Source organism: Larimichthys crocea, chromosome IV, assembly GCF_000972845.2.
Source record: "Larimichthys crocea isolate SSNF chromosome IV, L_crocea_2.0, whole genome shotgun sequence".
NCBI lineage: Eukaryota > Metazoa > Chordata > Actinopteri > Sciaenidae > Larimichthys > Larimichthys crocea.
This window is the reverse complement of record NC_040014.1, coordinates 154,421-181,146: the sequence shown is the minus strand read 5'-3', so window position 1 is coordinate 181,146 and position 26,726 is coordinate 154,421. Positions and strand designations below refer to the sequence as shown.

General features: G+C 42.4%; 4 protein-coding genes across 4 annotated transcripts; 2 read left to right on the top strand and 2 right to left on the bottom strand.

Annotated features, from left to right (window-relative positions):
• Positions 1-1,344: 1,344 nt before the first annotated feature.
• nefma (neurofilament medium chain a) lies at positions 1,345-6,135 on the top strand. The gene is made up of 3 exons (XM_010732245.3): positions 1,345-2,563; positions 3,438-3,562; positions 3,683-6,135. Exons 1-3 carry the CDS (start codon positions 1,508-1,510, stop codon positions 5,259-5,261), a joined length of 2,760 nt encoding a protein of 919 aa, XP_010730547.3. The 5' UTR covers positions 1,345-1,507; the 3' UTR covers positions 5,262-6,135.
• Positions 6,136-9,652: 3,517 nt separating this feature from the next.
• LOC104920106 (neurofilament light polypeptide) lies at positions 9,653-12,408 on the bottom strand. The gene is made up of 4 exons (XM_019260129.2): positions 11,252-12,408; positions 10,982-11,106; positions 10,348-10,775; positions 9,653-10,246 (listed from the first exon to the last, which is right to left on the bottom strand). Exons 1-4 carry the CDS (start codon positions 12,290-12,292, stop codon positions 9,894-9,896), a joined length of 1,947 nt encoding a protein of 648 aa, XP_019115674.1. The 5' UTR covers positions 12,293-12,408; the 3' UTR covers positions 9,653-9,893.
• Positions 12,409-16,140: 3,732 nt separating this feature from the next.
• On the top strand, positions 16,141-18,102 carry pgam2 (phosphoglycerate mutase 2 (muscle)). Its single transcript, XM_010732246.3, has 3 exons — positions 16,141-16,657; positions 16,767-16,947; positions 17,602-18,102. The coding sequence occupies exons 1-3, from the start codon at positions 16,241-16,243 to the stop codon at positions 17,769-17,771; spliced, it is 768 nt and encodes a 255-aa protein (XP_010730548.1). The 5' UTR covers positions 16,141-16,240; the 3' UTR covers positions 17,772-18,102.
• Positions 18,103-18,765: 663 nt separating this feature from the next.
• On the bottom strand, positions 18,766-23,989 carry LOC104920107 (syntaxin-2). Its single transcript, XM_019260155.2, has 9 exons — positions 23,666-23,989; positions 23,366-23,431; positions 22,744-22,843; positions 22,022-22,096; positions 20,779-20,852; positions 20,423-20,531; positions 20,023-20,096; positions 19,717-19,854; positions 18,766-19,634 (listed from the first exon to the last, which is right to left on the bottom strand). Exons 1-9 carry the CDS (start codon positions 23,672-23,674, stop codon positions 19,437-19,439), a joined length of 843 nt encoding a protein of 280 aa, XP_019115700.1. The 5' UTR covers positions 23,675-23,989; the 3' UTR covers positions 18,766-19,436.
• Positions 23,990-26,726: the final 2,737 nt, after the last annotated feature.

The window sequence follows — 26,726 nt, the reverse complement described above, 5'->3', positions numbered from 1 at the left end:
GTGGCTGCACTTGTAGAGAAGGGTTGATGTTTTTGTTCAGCTTTAAATGCATTAAGAAACAGATCATCAAAAAGCACTAATGCAGCTGTTTTTGGTGCATTACCTCTAACAACTGGTAATTGTTTCGCATTGACCTGAGTGACCTGAGATTACGGTGAAGCGTCAAGAATGATAAGAGATCAATAACCTGTCAGAGAGGCAGAGCCACCAGACAGGCACCCAGCACTGGCGCTTCACCGTCCGGTAAGGGGAAAATGTCTCAGCAAATGGATGGATAAGCCACAAATCCCATGTGGCTTCGCTTTTACAATAGTGAGGATCCATCAGATAGGGTTAGAGACCATCCTCACAGAAAGAAAATGTATGCATGTGCATGTGTGTGATTCCCTATACTGTAGAAGATATTAGAAAAGTTCCAGTATTACAGCGCTCTGCAGGTGAAAACATCCACATGTAGACTGTACAAATCACTCTCTTAATAGTTCTGTTTTGGGGGATGTAGACATTTAAAAAGATTATGTTGTGTTAAGTCTTGACATTTTACAGTGTTTTGACAGGCTCAAACCAGTTCCTAGACATGGATGAATCAATTTGTGAATTAATGTCTGGGACTCTGATGTCTTAAATTACCTGTACACTACCGGTCATTAATAATATTATTAATATTGTTTTATTGTTTCTCAGTGCTTGTTTAGTATTACCCTACCTTGATGATCCACTAAGGGAAACTGTAAAAGTATAGTCAAACTCATTATGAACATTTTTTTATTCTAATTTAAGGAAAAGACAATAACTTCCTTGCTGCTGGCAGTTCTGCTTTGCGGCTTTGCATGTCGAAAGCACAAAGGAGGAGAATTATGAAAAACATATTAGCTATTATTCATATATTTTCAAGTCTTCACATTCCATGGGCTTTGTCTCAGCAATAATTATCTTGTGGTTGCTCAAGTTTAAGCTGTAAAATAAACTGCTGTCATTTCATCACAGAAGTCAAGTTAAGGAAATAACTTGTTTTGCCGGTTGCTGTCCGTGGTGCTGAAGTCACAGCACTAATACAGCAATGATGTTTAATGGGAGAAAATCAAAGTCAAAATCACCATCATCCTGATTCACCATAATGATAAATTATGCTTTTGTCATGGCATTATAAACTTAAGATATCTATCTATCTATCTATCTATCTATCTATCTATCTATCTATCTATCTATCTATCTATCTATCTATCTATCTATCTATCTATCTATCTATCTATCGTAATTTCAATCGGACCCACGTGGTTGCCCTGCGCCCTCCCTCCCTCCCGTCAATGGGCCAAACAAAACTGCTTGGCCTTGCCTTGTTATCGACACAGCCTCAGATATAAAAGGAGCAGACCGAGCAGGTCTTAGACGCTGTGAGAGCCATACACCCCTCACCTACACATAACACACACCCACATACACGCCTCCACCTCCTGCACCGTCCCCATTCATTCCTGCGCACATCCCCTACAGTCAGTCTGACCGGATGAGTTACCCGGTGGACACGATAGGGAGCCCCTTCAGGAGAAATATGGATACAAGGCCGACCAGCTACGGCTACAGCCGCTCCATCGGCACCCCCTCCAGCGGCTTCCGCTCCCAGTCTTGGTCCCGGGCAAGCCCCGGCTCCACCATGACCACCTCTTACAAGAGGACCGTGAATATGCCGGTGTCCCGAGCATACAGCTCAACGGTGCTCAGCTCCGCCGACAGCGTTGATTATGGTCAAACCATCCTGAACGGAGACTACAAGCGATCTAACGAGAAAGAGCAACTCCAAGGGCTCAACGACCGGTTTGTTGTTTACATTGACAAGGTGCACTACCTGGAGCAGCAGAACAAGCAGATCGAGGCGGAGATCCAGGCACTGCGGCAGAATCAGGTGTCGCGCTCCCAGCTGGGCGACCACTACGACCAGGAGCTGCAGGAGCTGCGCTCCATGCTGGAGCAGATCCACCATGAAAAGGCGCAAGTTCAGCTCGACACTGACCACATCGAAGAGGACATCCAGCGGCTTAGGGACCGCTTTGACGAAGAGGCTCGCATCCGTGAGGAGACAGAGGCCATAATCCGCGTCCTGAAGAAGGACACGACCGACTCGGAGTTGGTGAAGTCCGAGTTGGAGAAGAAAGTTCAGTCGCTGCAGGATGAGATCGCCTTCATCCGCAACAATCACGAGGAAGAGGTGAGCGATCTCATCGCCCAGATTCAGGCGTCTCAGGTGACCGTGGAGAGGAAAGACCTCCAGAAGGCAGACATCACCGAGGCGCTCCGGGAGATCCGCTGCGAGCTGGAGGGCCACTCCAACCAGAACCTGCAGCAGGTGGAGAACTGGTTCATGTGCCGCTACGCCAAGCTCACTGAGGCTGCGGAGCAGAACAAGGATGCCATAAAGTCCGCCCGTGATGAGATATCCGACTACCGCCGCCAGCTGCAGTCCAAGACGGTGGAGTTGGAGTCTGTCCGCGGAACAAGAGACTCGCTGGAGAGGCAGCTGAATGACATCGAGGACCGCCACAACAGCGATCTGGCCAGCCTGCAGGTACGAAAAGCGCTCCGGGGCGGCCACAGAGCCGTGCGTAAAGAGATGCAAAGATTTGAAAATACTTTTTATTAGTAGGTATCGTACTTATTTTATCTTTTGCGATTTAACACATGTTTTGTGAGTGTTTGAAACTTAATACGTTTACAATAAGGGTTACAGTTGCTACCATGATAGTGGATAAAAGTTAATCTGTTTAAAAATATTTCATATTTTGTGACACTATTTTGTGATTTCCTATTTTAGGGACTTAAAAACAACAACCCTCCTTAATAACAGTAATAATAATCATGTTTCCTTTTCTATATCATGGTTGATGTCCCGTGTTTAAACATTTTCTGCTGCGTAATGATTGCCATGAGCGCATCATTGCAACACCCCAGCTAAGCCTGAGAGATTTCCAGGCGTCAGGATATTATTAAAGGGAGACACTGCAGCAGTCTCTCTCTCTCTCTCTCTCTCTCTCTCTCTCTCTCTCTCTCTCTCTCCGTGCTGCTGAGTCAGAGGCATGGGTCGATGCCTTCATTGGCTCTGTCCTTACATCACACCACAGACTTTTTTGGGGTGGGGGTGGGGGTGTATTGACAAATGTGGAGGCTGCCCTTGAAAAAGAGGCATTCAACATCTCTAGAACACTGTAGTGCGTCAGAATATAAAGCAACAGCCTTTGGTGCGCAGAGTCCACAGAGTTTATCAAATGTATCCAGAGAATAAAAGAAGACTAATTTAACTTCACTAAGGTCAATTACAAAAAGGGTTTTGAAAGTTTTGGAGACATTTTAAAAAACTGCAAGAGGGAATGGAGCTTTGCCCTGCATTTAGTTTCGTTGCATTTAATCAACCTTGTATTGTATTTGCTTTGTTTTTTCCTCAGGAGACGATTCACCAGCTGGATAATGAGCTTAAGAGCACTAAATGGGAGATGGCTCGTCACCTGCGCGAGTACCAGGACCTGCTCAATGTCAAGATGGCATTGGACATTGAGATTGCTGCATATAGGTATGCAGACATTTTTTTTAAAATCTGTTTAGAAATAACATCTACAGTCAGTTTTACCCACAATTTCTCTGTACTGAAAGTGACTATTAAAGGCATGATGTACATGTTTGTTGTCCCCAGGAAACTCCTTGAAGGTGAAGAGACCCACTTTAGCACTTTCCCTTATCGCCAGGCTGTCACCTCCACCAAAAAGTCTAAATCAGAACCTCCTAAGCTTAAAGTGCAGCACAAGTTTGTGGAGGAGATCATCGAGGAGACAAGGGTAGAGGACGACAAGTCTGACATTGACGAGGCCCTGGCAGAGATAGCACAAGAGCTGTCTGCTACACTCGGAGATGGTGCAGAGGCAGAGGAGGAGCAGGGAGAAGACGCAGAAGAGGGAGAGGGAGAGGAAGCAGAAGGCGAGGGAGAAGAGGCGGAGGCTGAGGGCGAGGAGGAGGAAGTTGTAGCCGCCACCGAAGCCAAAGTTAGCTCTAGCGCACCCACTAAAGAGGAAGAGGAGGAAGATGACGGAAAAGGTGATGAGGAAGAAGAGGGAGAAGGTGGTGATGAAGGAGAGAAGGAAGAAGAAGGTGAGGGAGAGGATGAGGGAGAAAAGGGTGATGATGCAGAGGGAGAAGGTGGTGATGAAGGAGAAGGAGAAGAGGAAGAAGAGGAGGAAGTTGAGGAGACAGTATTGTGCTCCAAAGCCCCAGAGTCTAAAGCCTCTCCTGACAAAGAGAAGGCCGGAGACAAAGAAGGCAGTGGAGGAGAGGAGGAAGCCACCGCTGAAGAGGAGGGTGGCGATCAGGAAGAAGATGGCGGAGATGAGGCAGATGAAAAAGAGGATGCAGATAAAGCCAAGAAGGAGGACAGTGAAAAAGACGAGACGGTGAAGGAAGAGAAAGATGACAAATCAGAAGAAGTTGTAGCCAAGACAGAAGCTCCCAAAACAGAAGCTGCAAAGCCCGAGACCAAGAAGGAAGAGGCTCCCAAAGCAGAGTCCCCAAAGCCTGGTTCCCCCAAGTCTGAATCCCCTAAACCTGGTTCTCCTAAATCTGAATCTCCCAAGCCCACATCTCCAAAGTCTGAGTCCCCCAAAGAAGGCTCACCAAAGGCTGGATCCCCAAAACCCAGCTCACCAAAAGCTGAGTCCCCTAAGTCAGAATCCCCAAAACCTGAATCCCCAAAAGCTGAATCCCCAAAAGCTGAGTCTCCAAAAGCTGAATCCCCCAAACCCGAATCTCCAAAAGCTGAATCTCCCAAACCCGAATCTCCAAAAGCTGAATCCCCAAAGACAGAGACCGCCAAGCCTGAGGCCCCTAAAGCTGCTGAAGAGAAATCAGAGAAAAAGAGCGACTCAACAGATGACAAGAAGGTCGAAAAGAAGGATGCTGCCATGAATGGCGAGATAGATAAGAGCAGCCCAGAAGAGAAGGAGAAGAAAGATGAGGAGAAAGAAACCGATGTGATCGCCAACGGCATGGACGAGAGCCCCGTCAAGGAAGATGGCAGCCAGAAAGTGGTCATCACCAAAACTGTGGAGACCATCACCACTGGAGAGGACGGATCCAAGCACGTCACCAAATCAGTCACTGTGACCGAGACAGTGAAGGAGGTGGAAGAAGTAGAGGAGGTGATGCAGGAGAAACTGGTGTCCACCAAGAAGACTGAGAAGCACTCCACCCAGTCCATCAAGCAGGTGACCGAGGCCGACTGAGGAGACTCCAAACACTGCTGATCTGGATGGGGGACCAGAGTAGAGGACACGAAGACAAGCAATCAACACTGAACTAACATAAAGAAAATCATACAGCTAGAGCGATGTAATAAAGATAATCACTCTGAAACATACAAAACAAATCATAGAGAGAAGCCAAAATCTAAATGCTACAAAAGTTCAAAAATGCATGTTGAGTGACAGCTTTAAATGGGCTTCGCTGCAGACGCGGTCAGGAGCAAGCGATCGGGACATTTTATCCTCTTTTTCTTTCTTTCTGCAGTTCACGGGTGACCTCACGGGAGGGAGGGAGGGGGCTCTCTGCATGCTAGCTCAGGAGAGGGGAGTACGTTCCTCTCTTATCTGTATGGTAGAAATGCACTGTAAAAAGAGTAAATATGTACAAGGAATAAATATAGTACGGGTGGGTGAGTTAGAGATATATTAAGAGAAGTTTTTTGAGTTTAAATATCAATGGTGGGGGACAAGCAGGTGGGAGGGTCCCCTGCAAAGACACGAGATCTACTGAAGCCTTACTTGACATGTGAAGATACCAACTGAGCCAAAAAAGACAACAATAACACAACATACAGTGAAGAAAGAGGTGGGCAGCAATATGATAAACACATGACCATGTACATCCAGTAACTGAAGCAGTTAAAGCTTAAAGAACCTGAAGAAACTACTAGCCTTAAACATGCTTTTTATCAGTGTCTGTTATGTTTACCTGAGTGCAACTGAAAAAAAAACAAAAAAACACTGTAAATGCGCAGATACGTGCATTCTTGTATGCATAGGATGGACTTGAATTTAAATACAGAAATAAATGAGGTGCTACTGTTTGCAATCCCATGACTTTACTCATCATGAACGATTTCCCAGCAGCATTTGCTCAATAAATGTCATAATGAATTAAAAAGATTGTGTCTTGTCATCTTATTTTAATGTCTTTCAGCATGCTCTGTTAGCATATACAGTTAGGAAACACTGCATTAGAGTGGTTACATTAAGCTGTTTGCATGTGTTTGAACCTTGCAACAAAGACCATTAGAACAAATTCTTAGTTATGAAATTTGACTTTAAATATTACATCTCCAACATATTTAATGTGGTCAACTAATTTAACTAATGCTATAATAAATAAAACTGTTATAAATAAATAAATAAATAACAAAACATTTAAGGACTGCAATGAGGAAAATAAAATTAATATTATATCAATATATATATATATTATTAAATAATTACAAAAGAAAAAAATATTACTTTAAATATAACTTTACCAATAAAGCCATTTATAAAAACAAAGTCATTAACTGAGGATGTAACTTATCTAATCTAATCTAAAAAGTGATTTGAGTTCCTTTAATACCAATATCATTTTCAGGACATTTTAGTGGATATTTAATTCAGGAGAAACCAGTGTGAGAAGATCTGACAGACCATGCTGAGAGGATGACACATGTCTCAGCTTATTGGTTAATGCGTTGCTGAAAGATTTATTCAGCTTTAGGTTTGGCTGTATGCTTCATACCTGCTCCCGCAGGCTGTCCACAGTTATGGGTAGCTTAGGGAGTAAACTAACAGAGCAGCTGCTGGGTGTCAAAGGATAACAGCATGCGGCTCACTTCTTGTCACATTAGGTAAGATTATAGCTGCTGTACTTGTGAAAGAGAATAGAAACTGTTACTACTAGCCTCACTGTAACAGCAGTAATATTATAGGTCATCTTGTATCAAGATATAATTAGTCTCAACGGGAGCCAGTTTCTATATTTTTACAAACCGCCCAGCAGAGCTATGAAAAAAACCCAATTAACAAATTATCTATTTAAAAAAAGAGTACACTACGAGGAAAACTTGAACTAGCATGTTTAATTAGACAGACTGGCAGCATAGGTGGGTGCATGAGTGGAGAAATGTATGAGTGCAATGTTGTATGCAGCAGCAGTACAAGCCAAAAGTAAGCTAAAACCAAATAGGGGGAGAACTAGCACTGAGCTCCAGGACAGTTTTTGAAGGTGCACTGGCTCACAGGCTTTAGGTTTTGGCAGTTTGCTGATGACCCTCTGCTACACCCACCTCTACTACCCACACAGAATACAGACAGCAGTTTGACAGTAAAAGTAGAAGCATTAAGCAATAAAGTACTGTATCTAATAGAAAATTTCGTCTGGCAGTCTGTCAGTTTAGACATAGTTTAGGAAGCTTGGCTCGCTGTTCAGAAGAAAGCAGTACACCTGGAGGATGGTGGAAGGTCATTGGACTTTCCTCTTTGAAAGAAGACAATTCCAAAACACACATAATTCAATACCTTTATTGATTTTGCTACTCACTGTTAGCCTTGCTTGGTGTGGTGTGACTAGGGATGGGAGTTGATAAGATTTTTACAATTCCGATTCCATTATTGATTCTGCTTAATGATTCGATTCTTTATCGATTCTCTTATTGATTCTCATTTGGGGAAAAAAAGGAGAACACACAGTTTGATCAGCATCAACTTTGTTTAGTTAGAAGTATCACAACCTTACAAAACCAACAACGAGGTCAAAAGAGGCCCACAGCCTAGTAACGATGTGTAACTGTGGCAAGAAGGACATTGCGCTAACATGGTTGGCAGTGTGTAACCGCAGAGGTGGTCATAGTCTGGCTGCTGCTGCCGCTGCTGCTAGGTTGAGATTCATCTCCAGTCCGAAGCGCGTCAAAAACACGTCGTGTTCGTCGTGTTCCCTCCCGACGCTGTTATCTCCACTTTGCATGATTGCAAGTCGCCCTGTTGCCATTTTTTTTGGTAAAATGCAGCCAAACTTTGGAATGTTTGAACCGATTGGGTGCCATTGTTTACTACTGATTGCACTGCACATGCGAAACTTGTGTAAGTTACGTGACGTAATTATTCGTGCTTGCTGGAATCGAGCGTGTGTAACTTCTTGCGGAAGTTACATGACGTAATCCGTGTTTTCTGGAATTGATAAGAGAATCGTTAGATAAACTGACAAACGATTCCATGGAATTGAAACATACGGAACTGGTTCTCAACAAGAACCGGTTCTTGATTCCCATCCCTAGGTATGACCATATTTGACAGTTTGATCTGAGCTTTGTGAACCTGGTGCGTTGAACTGGACAGACTGAGAATGACATGTCAATCAGAAGGTAGCCACACTGTAAAGCATACCTTCTTTAATCGTCTATTTGACTCTAAATGGGACCATATTTTACTAAATGAACATCATGCTGTATGTAAGAAGAGTGGAAGAAACTAGCGACTGAGACAATAAACTTATGAGGAAACTGTTGAGGTAATAAATAAATAAATGGGGGAAGTAGGGTTATTTCTCCATAAGGCTACATACAATAGGACATCATTGTTGCAGCCAATGGAGCTGCCCCCTGCTGGCCATAATAAAGAATGCAGTTTTAAGACACTTCCACATTGGCTCCACTTCACAGAGCGGGAAGTTCTGCCCACCAATTATATACAGTCAATGCATAAACTACAAAGGTCATGCCAGACCAAGTACTGCTGCAGCAGCAAAACCCTTGGGCGTATTTAAATCATGGTGAGTTCTATTGCTTATGATTCCACATTTTATTTGGTAGAGGGACAGGCGCATGTTCCAAAAACAATGGGGAGTTACTTATTATAGTTTGGCCTACTTGTGACCACAGTCAGCAGTTGCAGTAGCAGCTATGAGACATGGAGGCAATTAATATTGTCATGATTTGTACCTCATAACTCAAATCTAAAGTACATACATGATACACATGCCTCCGATACTGATTGTATATAAACATCCACAAATGTGGTTAGATATCAGAAAAAAAGCTCCATATATATAACATAACTCCAGATCTATTTTTCTTTAGTGTCAGATAGTTGACAGTACATCCACGGGTACATTGCAAACAGCAACTGTTAATTTGTCATATTTTTAATGGCACCAATTTATCAAAATGTAAACAAACGTAGGCATGGGAATATTATATTTCCTGTTTTCATCCACCAAAGAATTATGAGGGTGGTTGTCCCATAATGTAGAGCATAATCATCCCCCAAAATAGAAATAAAATAAATAATAATATTGGGGTGACAAAATATTACTATGTCTCAGAATATTTCATTAAAATGCTTGTTAAAGAGTTGTTTCAGTTGTCTCCATTTTCCCTGCGGGGGGTCCGACTTTTAAAACCCCTGGGCTTCACAATAAATCACAGAGGTGACTTTGAAATGTGGGATAAGTGACTGGCACATGTTCAACAACCACTGGCAAGGTGATTATGGAACAATAGTGTTGACAGGGGCTTATGCTGTAAATCTGTCTCGTTCATTTACTTGTCAGGTGTTAAAATTTGTTTATGCTTTACCAAACTCAAAATCAACGACACGTGTGGCTTCAAGAGGCGTTTATTTAACCACCAAAAAACTCACACACTCACATTTGCATTCAGCAATTACACATATTACACTCATCAGGAAGTGTGCAACCAGACCTTTATGTACTACTCTGGATATTGGCAAGCGGTTAGCCTTGATTTGTTGCTGTAAGTGGCTATTGGACTGTTTTATTGAGCACCATGTTAACAAGCAGATTTGAGAGGAATAGCGTAGAAGTTTGCTGAGACTGTTGGCTTACTTTTTATCCTTTGTGCTCTTTTCTTCGGTGGCTTCAGGTTTGGCTGCTTTTGCCTCCTCCTTCTCCTTTTTGGCATCATCTTTGTCGTCTGTTTTCGGAGCAGCTTTGTCGTCGGCTTTGTCGTCTTTCTTGGCATCGGCTTTCTCTTCTTTCTCTTCGCTTTTCTTTTCCTCTTCCTTCTCCTCTTTTTCCTCTTCTTTTGCCTCCTCACCTTTGTCGTCGGCTTCTTCTGCTTTTACCTCCTCTTGTGCTTCTTCTTTAACCTCCTCTCCTTCTCCTTTGTCCTCTTTCTCTCCCTCCTCTTCAGCGGCCTCTGTCACCTCTTCCTTTTGCTCCTCCCCATCACCACCTGTATCAATAAATGAGTATTATGTTATTATTTGTCATCATGACTTATATAATTGGTGTTTAATCAAACAATTACAGAATAATCAAAAACAATGCACTGACCCTCTTCACCCTCCTTAGCCTCTTCATCTCCTCCCTTGGCCTCCTCTTCATCTTCTTTCTCTTTATCTCCATCCTCCTCTCCTCCCTCTTCCTTCTCCTCCTCCTCCTCCTCTGCTTCCTTGGTCTCCTCTGTCTCCTCTCCTCCCTCCTCTTCCTTCTCCTCCTCCTCTTCCTCCTTTACCTCCTCCTCCTCTTCCGCAGGTGGGCTGGCCTGTGCTTGATGGGTGTGGCTGGCAGAGATGATCCCCTCGGTGGTGCTGACGCTGGAGCTGAGCAGGCGGGATGTCATCAGGTAGGAGGTGCCCGAGCTCAGGCTGGAGAGGACGGGCCTGACGAAGGAGGGCGCTGACAGACTGTGGCTGTAAAAGGAGGACATGCCTCCAGCCACTCCCACACTGAAGCGAGACTCCTCCCCTTCCAGCAGCTTCCTGTATGGGTTTTTGAAAAGGCAATTTGTCCATTAGTGGCCATTTATCCCAGAATGTGTTTATATTAGGGTTAGTTGATTTACATACAGGTCCCTCTTACTCAAATACTTTCCCCTTAAATGTGAACAACGTTTCTAAATCGCCATTGATGGATTTAATTCTCTTAGTTTTTTCAGAAACTCTGGTTAACTGTTGTCGCTTCTCACCTGTATGCAGCAATCTCGATGTCTAGAGCCATCTTGACATTCAGAAGGTCCTGATACTCCTTCAGGTAGCGTGCCATTTCCTGTTTGGTGCCTCTCAGCTCACCCTCTAGCTCTGCGATGGTGTCCTAAATCCACGATAAAGTCAAAAAGACACGAGGAAACATGAAATGAAAACCCCAAGGAATACTTTTAGAGATTAACATCCAACGAAATCAAAGAGTCTGAATAATTAATAACAGATGAGAGAATACACCCGCAACCACTACTGACCTGCATAGCAGCTATTTCAGCACTCTGCTTCTCCTCCATCTCATGCAGTTGTTTCTCCAGGGATTCATTGAGGCCTCTGCAGGCATCGATCTCAAGCAGGCGGGCCTGGAGCTGGCGTCGGTACTCTCCTGCTTCGTCCTTAGAGCTTCTCACGGCGTCACTGTGCTGGGCCACAGTCTCAGTCATGGAGCCAACCTTCCCTCTGAACCACTCCTCTGCTGCCTGCATGTTTCTTGCTGCCAGCCTTTCATACTGGGATCGGATGTCCCTCAGAGCCCCAGAGAGGTCTGGAGTTGCGGCCTCAGACTCTACAGCCACCTGGACACCAAGCTGGACCTGGGCCTGGAGCTCAGCCACTTCACCCTCATGAATTCTCTTAAGGAAGGCCAGCTCCTCCAGCAGAGTTTCAATGCTCTTCTCCAGCTCAGCCTTAGCCAAGGCAGCCTGGTCGGCATCACGACGGGCCTCCATCAGCCTGCCCTCAGCCTCTTCACGGGCCAGCACTTCCTCCTCATATCGACCCTGCAGGGCACTCAGGGTTTGTTCCAGACGATCTCTCTGTCCCAGGACGGCCTGCTGTTCTGCTCTGGCCTCATCTACAGCTGCTCTCAGGGAACGAGCCTCCTGCTCGTACAGTGCTCTCAGGCGGGATGGCTCGCTGTGCCTCTGCCTCAGCAGCAGTAGCTCTGCCTCCAAAGCACGATTCTGCTGCTCCAGCTCACGTACTCTCTCAATGAACCCAGCAAAGCGGTCATTGAGGTCCTGCAGCTGGCTGCGCTCCTGGGTGCGAACGGTACGGAACTCAGAGCTGATCTGGGCTGCCTGGCTGAGCTCCAGCTCCAGGGAAGAGGCTTGTGAGGAGGAGGAGAGCAGCACCCGTCCGGGAGAGGAGTACTGCAGACGGGAGGAGGACAACGGGGAAGCATGGGAGGAGTAGATGGAGTGGGTCCTCCCTCTGGTCACGACACGAGGGGGAGCCTCGACATACCAGCGTCTGTATGACGGGGTCGAGTAGTAGGGGTCATATCCGATGCTACTCATGGCTGAGTGGTGGCTGCTCTCCCTCTCCTCTTTGTGTATGTGTGTGTGTGTGTGTGTGTGTGTGTATGTGGAGGTGTATGCAGGGCTCAGGTTTAAGCCTCAACTGCTTGCTGCTGCAGCAGCCTGCGCTTTTATAGCAAGACAGGAAGCTCTGACGCAAGCGCTTTCCCCAAACTCTGACAGTGCAGGCTCGATAGGCTTACACTGCAACGGCAAGAAATGAGAAAGAGAGGGAGCATGGGAGTCAGTGCAGGAGGATTAAAGACAGATAGAAGGAAGGAAAAGAGAGAGGAGGTAGCAGTATTACATGTTAGAAAGATCATATTTCTGCTTGCCTTGTCCTGATTCTGACATTGACAACCAAGGCAAGTTTCTTATAAACATCACTTGTAATACAACAGATGAATCGCAGTGCGCAATGAAACAAACACATACAAAACAAGAAATAGAGCACATCATAATTTTTATCATACAACCTGAATGTGGATTTTAACCACAGCAACAGTGTAAATAACTGTGATACATTTAGTTTGGAGCCAACATGTATTATATAGAGCAAAAACATGGCTAAAACATTGACATACTATGTGTTTCCTCACTGCAGGAGAGAGAACAGGGAGGAGGTGGGGTCGGGTGTCCTGATTTAACAATCGTGACACAGCATCTCTCCTTCCGGTGGAGAGAAGAACTACAGCTACGACCTTAAAAGACCTGCAGTGGTAATATCCCATCCAAACAAAGGTTAAGAGGTCACAACCACGTGTAGCTAAAGACTTCATGATAACAATTAGAAGAAATCTAAACTTCTTTTCTAGTTTCTCGATCTGTTAATAAGCTCTGCTGCATGTCAGGTCTGTCCTAACGGAAAACTTCACTAATTTGCTTTAATGTAATCAGGAAATTGTATCATCTGTGCCGGTGTCACAAGACATTTACAGTATTTCATAATTATTGCTATTATGTTCCTTTTAGGATTTGGCATTGCAGAAAGCCTCACTCATCAAAACTTAAACATTTTACATTGCACTTCTATTTATTCAAAATAACTTTTTACAATCTTATTGTTAAAAGAAAATCCCTTTTATGTCTTTTGTCAGGTTTGTACTTTCAGTTCTATAAAAGACAAACAGTCCATTTCATCTGCAGTACAGACACCCTGGCAGGTCAATTACACCCAGCTGCTGACATGCATTTTCTTTACTTGTGTGACTGAGTATGTGTGTGTGTGTGTGTGTGTGTGTGTGCAGGTATGCGGTGATTCAGTGAAAGTTGATGTTGGGAAACTCATCTCGCCTTCGAGCTGCATGCATAAATGAAGTGTATTGCGGTGCTTTACAGCAGTAAGTGTGTTTATGTGTGTGTGTGTGTGTACATGATCCATAGTTTGAATGCTCCAGTAATTTGCCTATGCAGCAAAGGCTCCCAGTTCTCACAGATAGTGTTGTACCCAAACAGAAGTGAGGCAGGCAGCGAGAGGTGGGGGACTTCAGTGGGAGCTGCATGGACTCTGCTGCAGGCTGAGTCATCGTAACAGTTGTGATCACACAAACTCCCCTGTGTACTCTTTCCCACCCGTACAGCAGTCTGACAATCTGCACCAGGGCCATTTTTTTGGGACTAGATGCTTAGACGACCTGGGGAAATGAAAGAGAGAAAGTAAACCATAAACATCTCTTCTCAAACCAATGAACTCACTTTAGGTTTTTTGCTTGTTTATTAATTCATATTAATTTCTTATCTCCTGTCGCCTGTCTGAAAGACTAAAAAACATAATTCCAAGTCAAATACTTGTAAAAGTATTAGAAAATACTAAAGTTCATGTATGTTAATTTTAACAATGTTCATTTTAATTCACTGGGATTGGCACAATAGTAGTGAAGTATAGCTATCCTTTTAACTATATATATTTTATCAACACTTTAAAGGCATATTAGTCCTATTTTGGCCAGTAGGGGGCAGTCACACATAAAACACATACACAATGATAATTACACTGCCACTACCATAAAGAATACTGAATGCTTCATTTACCCAACATAGAACAAAATTAGTGTAGATTTCTGTTTTACATAGCAAAACATGACATTAAGCCAGGCACCAACACAAACACTGCATATAAGCAGCTGCAGTGCAATCTGTTTCACGTCTTGTTTTCACAAGTCTACACAGATACACACACCAGCTGTAACAATGCAGCAGAAGGCAAGTGCAACATGAAAGAGTGAGCTCATAATATGAGTGATTTCCAGACGTCTGATGAATCCGATTTTCACTCTCCTTTTCTTATTTTCTTCAACAACTCCTGAAGAAAATAGTCAAAAGTCACTCTGTAACTTCATCTATCAGCTGTTTGGCAGGTGGTTGGACAATGGTTGCCTACAGAGGTTGAGAGTGGTGATACAGAACAAAACACTAAACTTAAACACTAGGCCTAACTGCAAATAGCTAGATGTTAATTCTCTGTCATTTCAGTATTGCATATTCATTTTTATTAACGTCAATTAACCATAGGACCAGAGTGACCAGCCACACAGAGGCACATCCATTATTTTTTCTGCAGCATCATCCTTGTTAGTCCCTGGATTACAATACAATAAACTAACCCATTTTCAAGACCACATGAAGCAGGGTTGGTTCCCATTATTATATTTTTAAACTATTGTATTTCTCTCCCTTTTTTTCTATGTATGGATAATTTATCCATAATCTGATTGGGAATGGAAGGAGACATTGACTATTTCTGACAGCTCATCTTTGCCTCTGTGGCTTAGTTTCCAAGCTTCATCAGCAGTTTTATCTCTATCTCTGTAAGTTTTAGTGCATCTCTGCTTCTCAACATTAAATTACATGCAGCAGAAGTTAGCAGGACATTTGTCTTCTTTTTTTTAACAGTGGCATATAATATTTCCGGTAGGGTGGAATTTCTCAACTCAAGACTCAAGAATAACTTGGATCATTACTGTAAAGATTTTTTGTAGTGAAACTGACACGGGACTATATCCTGTGACAGGGCAGCTGTTTCATTACATCTTTGCAGTCATGCTAAAACATATACAGCTTATAAAGACTAAGACAATACCAGTCTTATGTGTTGCGTGTAAAAGAATATTTCTGTAAATGATACTAGAGCAACTCCTAGAGGTGATGCACAGAAATACCACTATCGAACCCACTGCCTGTTTAAGCTTTAGCATACAGATTTTTCAGGCCCTTGTGAGTCAGCATGCAGTTCAAGAAATATATATATATATATATGCCTCTTTATGCTACTGCATCAATTATTATTTGTAGTAGTAAGAGTAGCAGCTGCTGCACAGTAAGTAGCAGCTACATGCACAGTAAGGGAGAAAGCACATGAATGCATACTGTATGCAGCTGTTAATTCAGCTGTGTTTTGGCAACATGTTGTCCGTGGATCTTCCCCTACCGCTGTGTTGAAGCTGAATGGACCCTTATGTGCCTCGCTGTCATTGTTATACACACAACAAATGGCCAAACATTTCCTAGACTGAACTCTTCTACAGTATAATTCGCTGCAGTTTCTCTCTCAGTGATGAAGCTGCTGATCTCAGAGTGAGGCACCCTTCTCCAACCAACTCTGATCTTTACACTTTTGTTCCACAGATCTCAGTTTAAAAGTCAAGTTGCTATTTTGGCTTAATATCTGACCTCTGGCCTTCGAAGCCATCACATGTCCAACCAGCCCAGTGGAGGTCTGGATCTATTGGCTGGGCCTGTATGTCTATCAGAGCATAAATGCCTCTAACAGGTGGAAAGTAGAGGAGGCCTGTCTGTTATGCACTCTCACTATCCATGCTGCTATAAAAAGAGTTGTGGTATGCTCGCTTGTGCTCACTGTTGGTCAACCAGTGTGTGTGTGTACACAACTTAGAAGGGCTGAGGGCACTGTGTTTGGTTTAAGGAAAAAACAGGAGACACACTGTAAGCATGGCCGCTGTCCATCGTTTGGTTATCGTGCGCCACGGTGAGAGTGCCTGGAACCAGGAGAACCGCTTCTGTGGCTGGTTTGATGCCGACCTCAGTGAGAAGGGTGTCGAGGAGGCCAATCGTGGAGCCCTGGCTATCAAGGAGGCAGGCCTCAAGTTCGATGTGTGCTACACCTCGGTGCTGAAGCGTGCAGTGAAGACCCTGTGGACCATCATGGAAGGAACAGACCAGATGTGGCTGCCTGTGATTCGCACCTGGCGTCTGAACGAGCGTCACTACGGAGGCCTCACTGGTCTCAACAAGGCCGAGACGGCTGAAAAGCACGGTGAGGAGCAGGTGAAGATCTGGCGCCGTTCTTTTGACATCCCACCTCCACCCATGGACAAGGACCACCCTTACAACAAAATTATCAGTGAGGTGAGACAATTTATTTTAAAGTTCCCAAATATTTCAGCCCAGTCAGTTATGTAACTTCTTTTTTTTATTGTGGGAGTAAGCTATCTTCTACTGTTCTTGTTACCTCCAGTCCCGGCGTTACAAGAATCTGAAACCTGGTGAGCTTCCCACCTGTGAGTCACTGAAAGACACCATCGCCCGCGCCCTGCCTTTCTGGAATGATGTCATCGCCCCTGAAATTAAGGCGGGAAAGAACGTTATCATCGCTGCCCATGGCAACAGCCTCCGTGGCATCGTCAAGCACTTAGAGGGTGAGTGTTACAGTTTGTAGGTGGACAAAACTTAAAAAAAAACAAAAACAAAAGGGAAGTTCTGCAGTGAAAAGAAGTGAATGTTAACATTATACAATCCAAACACCACAACATTATCTGAATATTTAAAAAAATAGCTTGCATTGCGTTTACCAAGGCTTAAATAGTCATAGAAAGACACTTGTCTTTACACACACACTAACACACACAGTTGTGGATTACAGTGCATATAAATAGAATGCAGGGACTCTCACACAAGAGCTCAGGGACAGGGTCATGAGCTTGGTTCCCATTACAGTCACGACCTTTATGTAGAAAGGTTGTACTTTTTCAAGGAGTACCCAGACATAGATAAGGGAGTTACACTGGCAGAGAGCCTCAAGGGCAATAGTAAATGTCAGACAGGAGTGATAGGCATCTAGGCAAATGATGGGAGAAAGAAGTAGATCAAGTTTGTCAGACTATAATTCACATATTGCTGGAGTCAAAATAAATTAAAAGACAATCAGATATAAAGACATGCTTTATTACTGTATGTTAGACCATTGTCCTTCCTGTCTGCCCAGTTGGGCCCCAGACAGCCTTTTACTGTATTAATTACATTCCTTCTGTTCTGTCTGCTCATCCACCCATCTATCCGCCTGTCTTTTTTAGGTATGTCTGATGCAGCCATCATGGAATTGAACCTGCCCACAGGAATCCCAATTGTCTATGAGCTGGATGCAGACCTGAAGCCAGTTAAGCCCATGTCCTTCCTCGGTGATGAGGAAACCGTAAAGAAGGCCATGGAGGCTGTGGCTGCCCAGGGCAAAGCCAAGAAGTAAGGCCAACCTTGGAGGCTCTGTGAGGAGGCAGAAAAAGAGACTGTTCCCCCCCTATTGTCCTTCAACATTTCCTCCTTCCTGGTTGTCCATCCTTGTAGTGCATTCCAACTGGGGAAATGTTTAATGGTTCTTTTGGAGACGGGCCATATTCAGCACATTAGACATGTTTGTTTAAATGGCAGACAGAGGGATGACCTGTCAGTCACAACAGACAGTCTGGCCCTACATTTTATGCAGCCACACATCACTCAGCCCTTTTAAATTGTGGTCAAGCCCTAAATGCTGAGGGCCTCACCACCCTGGTACAACCAATAAAGAAACAATGTTTTTATGTATGACTGTGTCTGTTTCCCTTCTATCCTTTTTTCTTTCTTCAAATTACATTGTCATCCTTGTCCATTACTCCTATTCTTCTTCAGTTTCCCATTTGGAGAATCAGTGGTTTCAGCAAAGTGCAAAGGTGCTGTGAAATCTTATCCTGTAGGTAGATGTGGGAGGAGGGAAGAGAGTCTGAGAGACAAGTCAGTGGGTTCATCCTGGCAGCATTCCCATAATGCAGGAGAGAGCTTGTCTGAGAGCTTGTCCTCCCTTACAATCAGATCACAATGAGAAATACAGGGATGAAGAATCGTTCTGAACAGTTACCTATCAAACAAAAGTCTTAGTAATAGCTGATCAATGTCCTTTATCATAACAGATACATATGCTGTGACAAGTGCTCTCCTTTAGGCCAATGATGTCTCCATGCACAGGACAGGAAGGATCACTGAATGATTTATTTAGTATGCAAATTATATGTATCATATCCTGTGACCTATACAGTCACCACTTTGAAAACCAGCCAAGTTCTTGGACTGAGGTTACAGAACAACCTCCAGTAGATACTTAATGTTGGTTTTTGCTTTGTCATTAACCTCTAAGTGCATTTATCTGCATTGATCTGACATGTGATCGCAGCAATCATGTTCAAATAAAGCACCACCAACTCATTATGTACATTGGTCACACAGGTTTATTTTAGGATTACACACATACACACATTTCTAAATGTGAAAACAACATCACGTTATATCGTATTACTATAAACACACAGTATCAGACAAAAATACCAGAAACAGAGTTCAGCGGGACAGCAAGGAGGGTAAATGGTCCTGGTTCAGAGTTCAAGCTAAGGTTGTCATGCCATCTACTGGCCAATAATGGCAACACCTGCTAACTGCGAGTGAGTGAGTGAGTGAGTGAATTATTTGGCATCTAAAATGTAACTTGTGTTTGTGTGTTAAATGATGTGTTTTAACCACATTCATTATTGTGGTGGAAAATGAGCAATTTCGCCACGTCCGACACCTAAAGTCTTGGCTTTGGTGTCAACATTGATTGAAGTTGTATGCAGTTTTTGTCCTTTTGATAGTCCACAGGCAGCCTCGTAAACTGGCCTTCAAGCTTTGCCCACAGCATCTTGTCACTTTCATTTCATCAGTCGTAATTATCATAACAGAAATTCCTTATTTAAGTTAAAAACAGAAACAGCCTCCTCATCATCCTTTAGAAAAACAGTGCATTTGAGAAGGCAGACAGGCTCTGCACCATATATCAGATGAAGCGTTTCATCAAGATGTTGATCAGGATGTTTGGTGCAGTCAGTGTTCAAACAGGTTCAGGAGCTCAGTCATGGTTTAAATCTGACGTGTTTTGATCAGTAGCCGTTTTAGCAGTGGTTTTCCTCTTTAAGAAGCTCGGGAGAGATGCTATCTTGTATCGGTTTTTCTTGTATGTGACTGCTTTATGGGTTTCTGCTTTGGATATGTCGACATATTCTGCAGCACTCGTCACATTCTTCTCTATGTTGTTGATTAACTCCCCCTGATAGAAAAAAACAGACATCAGTATATTCCTTTTTATAACTTTCTTTATTAAATATTTCCTCATGATGCAGCCATCTTACCTGAATCTCCAGCAGCATGGCAGTGTCAGCAAATATTTCGTGCAGCTCTTTGATGCTGGACTCGAGGCAGATGATATCCTGATGACGAGATTCAATCTCACTCAGGGCCTGGCTTGAAATCCGTGCACCAGAGTTGATCTGTGGAAGGAAAAGTGCCCCATTTTTTAAATAATCATAAGCTAAACATCTTCATATTACATTATAACTGCATACGGAGGTGATCAACAACAAAAACAGAACAGCAGTAGTTATTAACTATTGCACAGCCATTAATTGTGGCCCAGAACTGTAGGAAAATCGACTAACATCAGAAATGAAAATGTCAAGATTGTCACGGTGCAGCATCTCCTCCAGCTCTTCATCTGTAGTCACCTTATCAACTGAAACACAAACAAAACTCATGTTTTTTTCAAGTGATTGTACAGGTTAGCTTCACAGCCTACCCATCACAAAATAGAGAATTACAATCTCATTGGAATAAAATATATTAAAATACAGCAAAGAGCAAACAGGAAGTGTGGATTGCAAAGGCAGATGGAGCAGGAATGGATGTGTTTGTGGATGTTCACCACAGGAGGGCAGAACTACACCTCTACTCTTCCCTACTGCTGTAACACAACCTGAGTGCGTGCATGTATAATCTGAAGAGGAAAAGTCGTTTAAGATAATAATAATAATAATAATCCATTTGTTTTGGGCAACTCACCAATCTCCAGCTGCCTCTGAATTTGTGCTTTGCATTTCTCTCTGAAGGAGATTTGGGCTTTATGGTAGCCCCTCATGACTTCAGCAAACCACCGAGTCAGATGAGAGTGCTGGTGAGAGGTAGTCAGCAGAATTTCAAATTAGATTATTGAACCGCAAATGAAAAGTCATTGATTTAAATATCAATCTCACAGATCATTGTCAGAAATACTTTTGTCAGTTGTGTAAAGATTGAGCCCTCTGAAATAACTCATTTGGTTTTATAGGATTCTTTTTTCCTCCAGGGGATGTAATAAACTCAGAGCTGGCCATCTTTATGCACCTGGCTTATCACAGGATATACAAGTACTGGCAGACCTGGTTCTTCTGAATACGCTGGATTACTGAAGGACTGTTACTGTTCTCATCCACAGGAAAGTCCTTCTGCATTGCTGGAAGAACACACAAGAGACAAGTTAAAACTCAAACAGACTCTGCATGCCGACAAATAAGGGTTAAATTACAGGGCACAGTTAATCTGAGACGGCCTCTCTTTTCTGTCCATTTGCAAGTCAAATACTGTGTTATGGACCATGCAGTCCCAGAATTAGAGGAAGTGTGATGTGCTGCACAGTTCCTGGTCCTGAATATAAATAACATTCAAAAACTCCTGTGTGAAAGACAGCTGGATCTGCACAGAGTGGGTTACTGTACATCCACAGGAGCTGGTAAGAAAAACTCGTGTCCAGGTTATGCAGCGATACTCTTAATTAATGTGTCTTCCTAATTACTAAATTCCTTAATTTATTATTATTTTTTAACAGAGCTAATGTTTCTAGTGCATCAAAATATTGAGCCAAGTTTAGAAAGAAGGAAAAACCCAGACATCAGTCATTCATCCTGTCCTTCTCTGATAGAGGGAACCCCCAGCCCCACCCCCCAAATTGTTCTAAACCGCAGCTCAGTTTAGAACAATTTGCCAAAGTTTACAGGACCAGCGTGTATGATTTAGTGTCATCTAGTGGTGTAGTAGCTGAATGCACCTCCTGAGCCTCATTCTCCTTGGCATGAAGAGAAACTATGGTGGCTGCAAAACATGGTGGTTCAGTACAGAATGTACTCTGTGGAAGAGAACCCAAAATAGTAATGCATATTATATTCCATTTATGCCATATTCTGTTAATAGAGCCATCTAAATCTTATACGCTGGACCTTTAAGATACAGAACACACATACAGCTAGTGCGACACTGGATGAGAGTGCTGACAGAGCAGATTCAAATATTGCTTTCTACATGTTGAACAGGTGTATAGTTAACTTTTACTTCTTACTTGCAAATATTATACTGCACTTATAGTAGCAAGTGTAATTATAGTCGATAGTAATGTTTGACTATGTGTGTGTGTATGTGGAGCAGCCCAGAGAAGAGGCTCCAGTTTCATAATAAATTACACCAAAACGTTAAACAGTATTTTTGTGTGTGTGTGTGTCAGCAGTAAAAAAAAATGAACAGACTATGATGATGAGAATTGACTTTACACAGAAATCCAATTATAGACAGAGCTCTTGCACCTGTCCTTACATTTCAATGTGACACAAAGCACATTAAATCTCCACTCACATTTTAACTTGGCTCGGACCAAGTTGGCATTCTTCTTGGTGTCATTGTTCAGCAGCTCCAGCGAGTCTTTGTTGCCTGAAAACATCAAAACAAGTTCAGTTCACAGAAGAAAATTTCATTCCAGCAAACAATCAGTCATCAAGGCGGATAATGGTTGGATTTTATGTGCATTGATTTTATGTGCATTGTCTGATTTATTGCTTTAACACGTGTAATATTCTGATGATGGCAGTTTTATCAATAGCCGCTGTGTTTTTTTTTTTTACTTCAAGAGATCTCTGACAGGCCTTGAGTTTGGATTTAGCTAATCAAACCAGATCAATAGTTCTTAATGACATCATGAGTGGAGAGCACTGGCAACCACATTTTAGAATTGTGGCTGTAACATTGTTATTATTGCTCTGTCTTAGCATGTTCACTGCACAGATACAGTATGTGTCTGCAGATTCTGTATACACTTGTATTAACATATGTTCAAATCATGTGTTTGAATTCAAAGTCACCCCTTAAATGTGTACATGTGACATGATGTGGTCAGTCATTCTCTACAAACAGCCACAGGTGTGTTTGCCAAAGGCTGCTTGGCCTTTTGTTTATCTTTTAAATATTGTGTGGCCCGAAGGAGGAGATGGATCTCCGAGAGCATCAAATTTCTACTTGACTATGATCTGAAAAATGAAGCTAGTGAAAAATAAGCAGCACCCAGATGCTGGTACTCTTACTCTTGTCTTGGTTTGGAGTAGCGAGGATGGCGCCATGTCTCTTCTCAACCTCCTCTGCTTGACAGGAGATGTTTTCAATGAGGCTTCTCACCTCCCCCACCTATATACACACACACACACATATTCACACTTGCATTATTCAGGGTTCCCACACCTTTTTCATGAACAAATTCAAGCACTTTTCAAGCACCTTTAAGCACCAGTTTTTCCATTTTTCCAGCACCTTTAAATAGGTAGCCTACTAGTTGTGTTTGCCATGATGGTCATGGGAAGCGCAGCGGTGCCACTGTATGGCGTAATAATATGGGTCTAATTAGCATTATTTCATATGGTGGTAGATTGACTGTTTTGATTTTTAACTAATTGTGAATTGGCTTGTCTTCTCAGCTTGTGAGCGGTGTATTGTGTAACTACCATAGCGCAATGACAGTGACAAATAGACATCACACAAATTTCAAGCATTTTCAAGCACTTCACAAAAAAATTCAAGCATTTTCACAACCTTGAAAACACTGAATTGAAATTCAAGCATTTTCAAGGAATTCAAGCACCCGGTGGGAACCCTGATTATTAAGCTACTGCGCACATGACAGGTCAAAACAAATGCAATAAGCTTAGTTACCGTCTTGAAAAAATCCTCCATGTTGACTGTGTTCTCTGCAGTTTGTCTCATATTATCCCGCTGCAGCTGTTTAAAAAGAGGAAATTCATCAGGTTACTTAGACACGGATACCTGCTGCTCCAACTAAACGCCCTTTAGACGCTGTTAACAGCTGCTACCGTAATACCTGTCCAAAACTAAAAAAACCGCTTTAAAACGCTGCTGCTTTAAGCAACACTAGCAGGATGTATTAGCCTTTTAGTTTCTGCTCAGGCGACGCGAAGTCTTTTAACCCCCCAAAAAACTGTTGCTTTTACTTACACCCGCCATGCTCCTCTCGTTATAATACCGAATAAAGAATTAAGACATCCTCGATATTCCTGTTACTTTCGGTATTTGTAACGAGGCTCGAGCTCTCTACCTCCTGTTTGTGGGCTGAGCCCAGCGCACCTGTGTGATAAAGAGCGCGGGCACGCAGGCGCGTTCACCGTCTAGCAAAACAAAGAAGCTACCACCTGAGCTTCAGGTACGCCAACGGAAACACGTCTCCTTTGTTAGAAATGGAGGTGCTCTGTTATTATACAAACATGCTCTGTGTTTAATGTGTTCACAGCTACCAACGACAACAATGTTAAAGTGATGGTTTAAAAACCGTAATATTACTTAGTTTGTGAGTTTTATAGGTAAAATGTACTTAATGTATCAAACGGACATCCATGTTGGACGAATATGAGTATCATAATGAGAGCTCTTAGCCAAAAGGACACAACTGAAATACTGAGTAAGGCAAGAAATGTAAAGGACAGAACAGTACACAGTAACAGCTTATGGCTTTTGTCATGAGCAGTTTTATAGCTCTTTAAATACAGCTGCTCTTCCAGTACTCAGGACACATCAATAAATAATAAGGGCACTGCCAAAAAAAAGTAGGCTACATACTTTAACAGAAAAATCACTATTAGTTGACATGTAGCCCATACTTTTGAAAGCCTTGGTAAAAGTTGAGCATTACTTCAACATAAATATATTCAAATTTCTTCATTGTTAGAAATGTTATTTGTGTACGTTTTAATTGAAATGAATGTGGTTTACAATATACCTTTTTCATAGCAGCCATTTTGACATGAAATAGAAGGGTCAACAACACAGGTGTTCCCAATGATACTAATTAAAGTCCACATGTTGCAGCAGAGACTTTCCACTGAGCCAACATGTAGCACAGCAGCACCCTGACTCTGTTTGACCTGAATGGAACCAAACCTTAATTATTAGTATTGATAACGTCTGTGTTTATCCTATTTCATGCCAAATGGCTGCTGTGAATGATCTATTGTCTATTGTTTACTGACATACGCCCAATTTTTTGCATTAATCTCCTGGGAAAATGCCAGAAAGGAAAACAAAAAATAGGCACATCTCATTGTTCATCAATATTTTTTAACTTAGCAATATTGGCTCTTATTGTTCAATCTGATAACAAAAAAAAGATCAAATATTGTGTTTAGTATATGGCAACATCAGGTGATTCGAATTTGAACAAAACCTGTTTTGGCTCTCCTGTAAAATCTGATTTAGCACATTGATATAACGCCCCTTTGGCTCCAAACCATCGAAAAGTAAAAGCACTCATTATGCAGTAAAATTCTGCCTGTCAGTGTTTTACTATTATATGTTTTTGGATTTATATTACTGCTGCGTGTGTTTCTTGAAATTTACTGCTGTAGATGTTCAATGTTGAGCTCATTTTACCTACTTTACACAGCAGTGCCTCAACATCCAGTTACAGGAGCAAGTGGAGAGCAGCAGAGAGCAGCTACAGGCCACCCTCGGTCACCTCAGCGTGTTGGAGCTCGACCCAAGAACTAGTGGCCAGACAGAGGTGAGTGACTGACAGCACACACTACATGCTGTCAGTGCCCAAACAGATATGGTTCTTAAGTTTCCATCTGGTCGTACTTTATATTTCTACTCCACAACTTTTTAAAGGCAAATCTTGTCCTTTTTACTCCATTACATTTATTTGACAACATTAGTTACTTCAGTCACTTCAGTTACTTTGCAGAAGTTTCACATATTAAACCAGTGATTTCCAAACTTTTTGAGTCTGGTTGAGACCTTTTATCATGTTTTAGATGTCTACTTTCAACATTTACATGAGGAAGCTATTAAAACAGACATTTTCCATGGATCAAAGCTCAAAGAAATATTGTTGATACAACTCCCATCTCTCAGTTTTCAGATGGTGGTTTTCAGGGGGGTTTTTACGCATGCTGGCTCACTGTCAGGACTAGGGCACTTAACTTTTCTTACTATGACAAATCAAAATGCAATGAAAATAGTCCATGTCTGGCAGTTTATTCATCAATATTGTGGTAGCAACCTTTGGGTGAGCATTACACGGCGCCTTTCAACATCTACCTAACAGATACAAATTTGTCTTTTTGCCATCTAACTCTGGGCTCATTTTCAGTTTTTCTGCTGCTCAGAGGGCATTGTCTCTGACAAATAAATAGACATAGTAATAACTATAACTCAACCGCAAAGTTTCATGTCTTCAGGATATTTTCTGATAACCATATTCAACACATTCTATTAAGTTAATCTCTTAAGTGTCTCAAAATCACCTCTCCCTTACTTCCTCTGTGACAACATGCACCACTGCTAAACCAGGCCGTAGGATCTCCGCCAGTCATATTTGTACTGTTTATATAATGGTAAACATCCAAGTCAGCTGTCCTCAGTACTGCTGGATAGCGCAGTTTGCTCAGGTGCAGCTTAACAGCACAACAGGTGTCTGCATCTGGTTACAAATGATGTACTTGTAATTTATGCTTGTTGTGGAAGAATCATATTTTTATGAAGCACATGGACAGACTGACACACTTAAAATAAACATGATATACAGAGCTGTACACTATAGAGTTAGTTTAAACTATATGCACTTTTATAAATGGTGAGCTCTGGTAAAAAGTTCCTCAGGTATAACTTTTTTCAGTCTCCAAGGGATCCCAACTGCACTTAAGAAATAAATTGCTTAAGGAGGTAGACAGGCCCAAAGTGTGTACTTTGCACATAAAGCTCACCTGCATTAAAAATTGCTTTATTCTGTATAAAAATGAAAGCAGCTTTGTTCTCTATATGCTGACTTACTCAAACTAACATACACACTTCTTCGTCTTTGCAGAGCTGACAGACTCTGCAAAGACACAGCAGGGTGGACACAGCTGCAGCCAATAAAATGAATGAATTAAAGTTAGATTCAGGTCTGCAAAATAACAAGCATTGATGATAATACTGACTATTGTTTATGCTTGGCCAATATTGTAATATTACAGTAACAAATAAGCCAAAGCACAAGATATCTTTATCTTATTATCATATG

Bases quoted from the DNA above. Each gene is read 5' to 3' on its own strand.
- nefma (XM_010732245.3), top strand. From the start codon at position 1,508: ATGAGTTACCCGGTGGACACGATAGGGAGCCCCTTCAGGAGAAATATG. The intron at 2,564-3,437 runs GTACGAAAAGCG...TTTTTTCCTCAG, and splicing joins GCGATCTGGCCAGCCTGCAG to GAGACGATTCACCAGCTGGA. The intron at 3,563-3,682 runs GTATGCAGACAT...TGTTGTCCCCAG, and splicing joins ATTGAGATTGCTGCATATAG to GAAACTCCTTGAAGGTGAAG.
- LOC104920106 (XM_019260129.2), bottom strand. From the start codon at position 12,292: ATGAGTAGCATCGGATATGACCCCTACTACTCGACCCCGTCATACAGA. The intron at 11,107-11,251 runs GTCAGTAGTGGT...TCGTGGATTTAG, and splicing joins CTGAAATAGCTGCTATGCAG to GACACCATCGCAGAGCTAGA. The intron at 10,247-10,347 runs GTCAGTGCATTG...TTATTGATACAG, and splicing joins GGCTAAGGAGGGTGAAGAGG to GTGGTGATGGGGAGGAGCAA.
- pgam2 (XM_010732246.3), top strand. From the start codon at position 16,241: ATGGCCGCTGTCCATCGTTTGGTTATCGTGCGCCACGGTGAGAGTGCC. The intron at 16,658-16,766 runs GTGAGACAATTT...TGTTACCTCCAG, and splicing joins ACAACAAAATTATCAGTGAG to TCCCGGCGTTACAAGAATCT. The intron at 16,948-17,601 runs GTGAGTGTTACA...TGTCTTTTTTAG, and splicing joins CATCGTCAAGCACTTAGAGG to GTATGTCTGATGCAGCCATC.
- LOC104920107 (XM_019260155.2), bottom strand. The intron at 22,844-23,365 runs GTAACTAAGCTT...GTGTGTATATAG, and splicing joins TGGAGGATTTTTTCAAGACG to GTGGGGGAGGTGAGAAGCCT. The intron at 19,855-20,022 runs GTTAGTCGATTT...TTCCTTCCACAG, and splicing joins TTGACATTTTCATTTCTGAT to ATCAACTCTGGTGCACGGAT.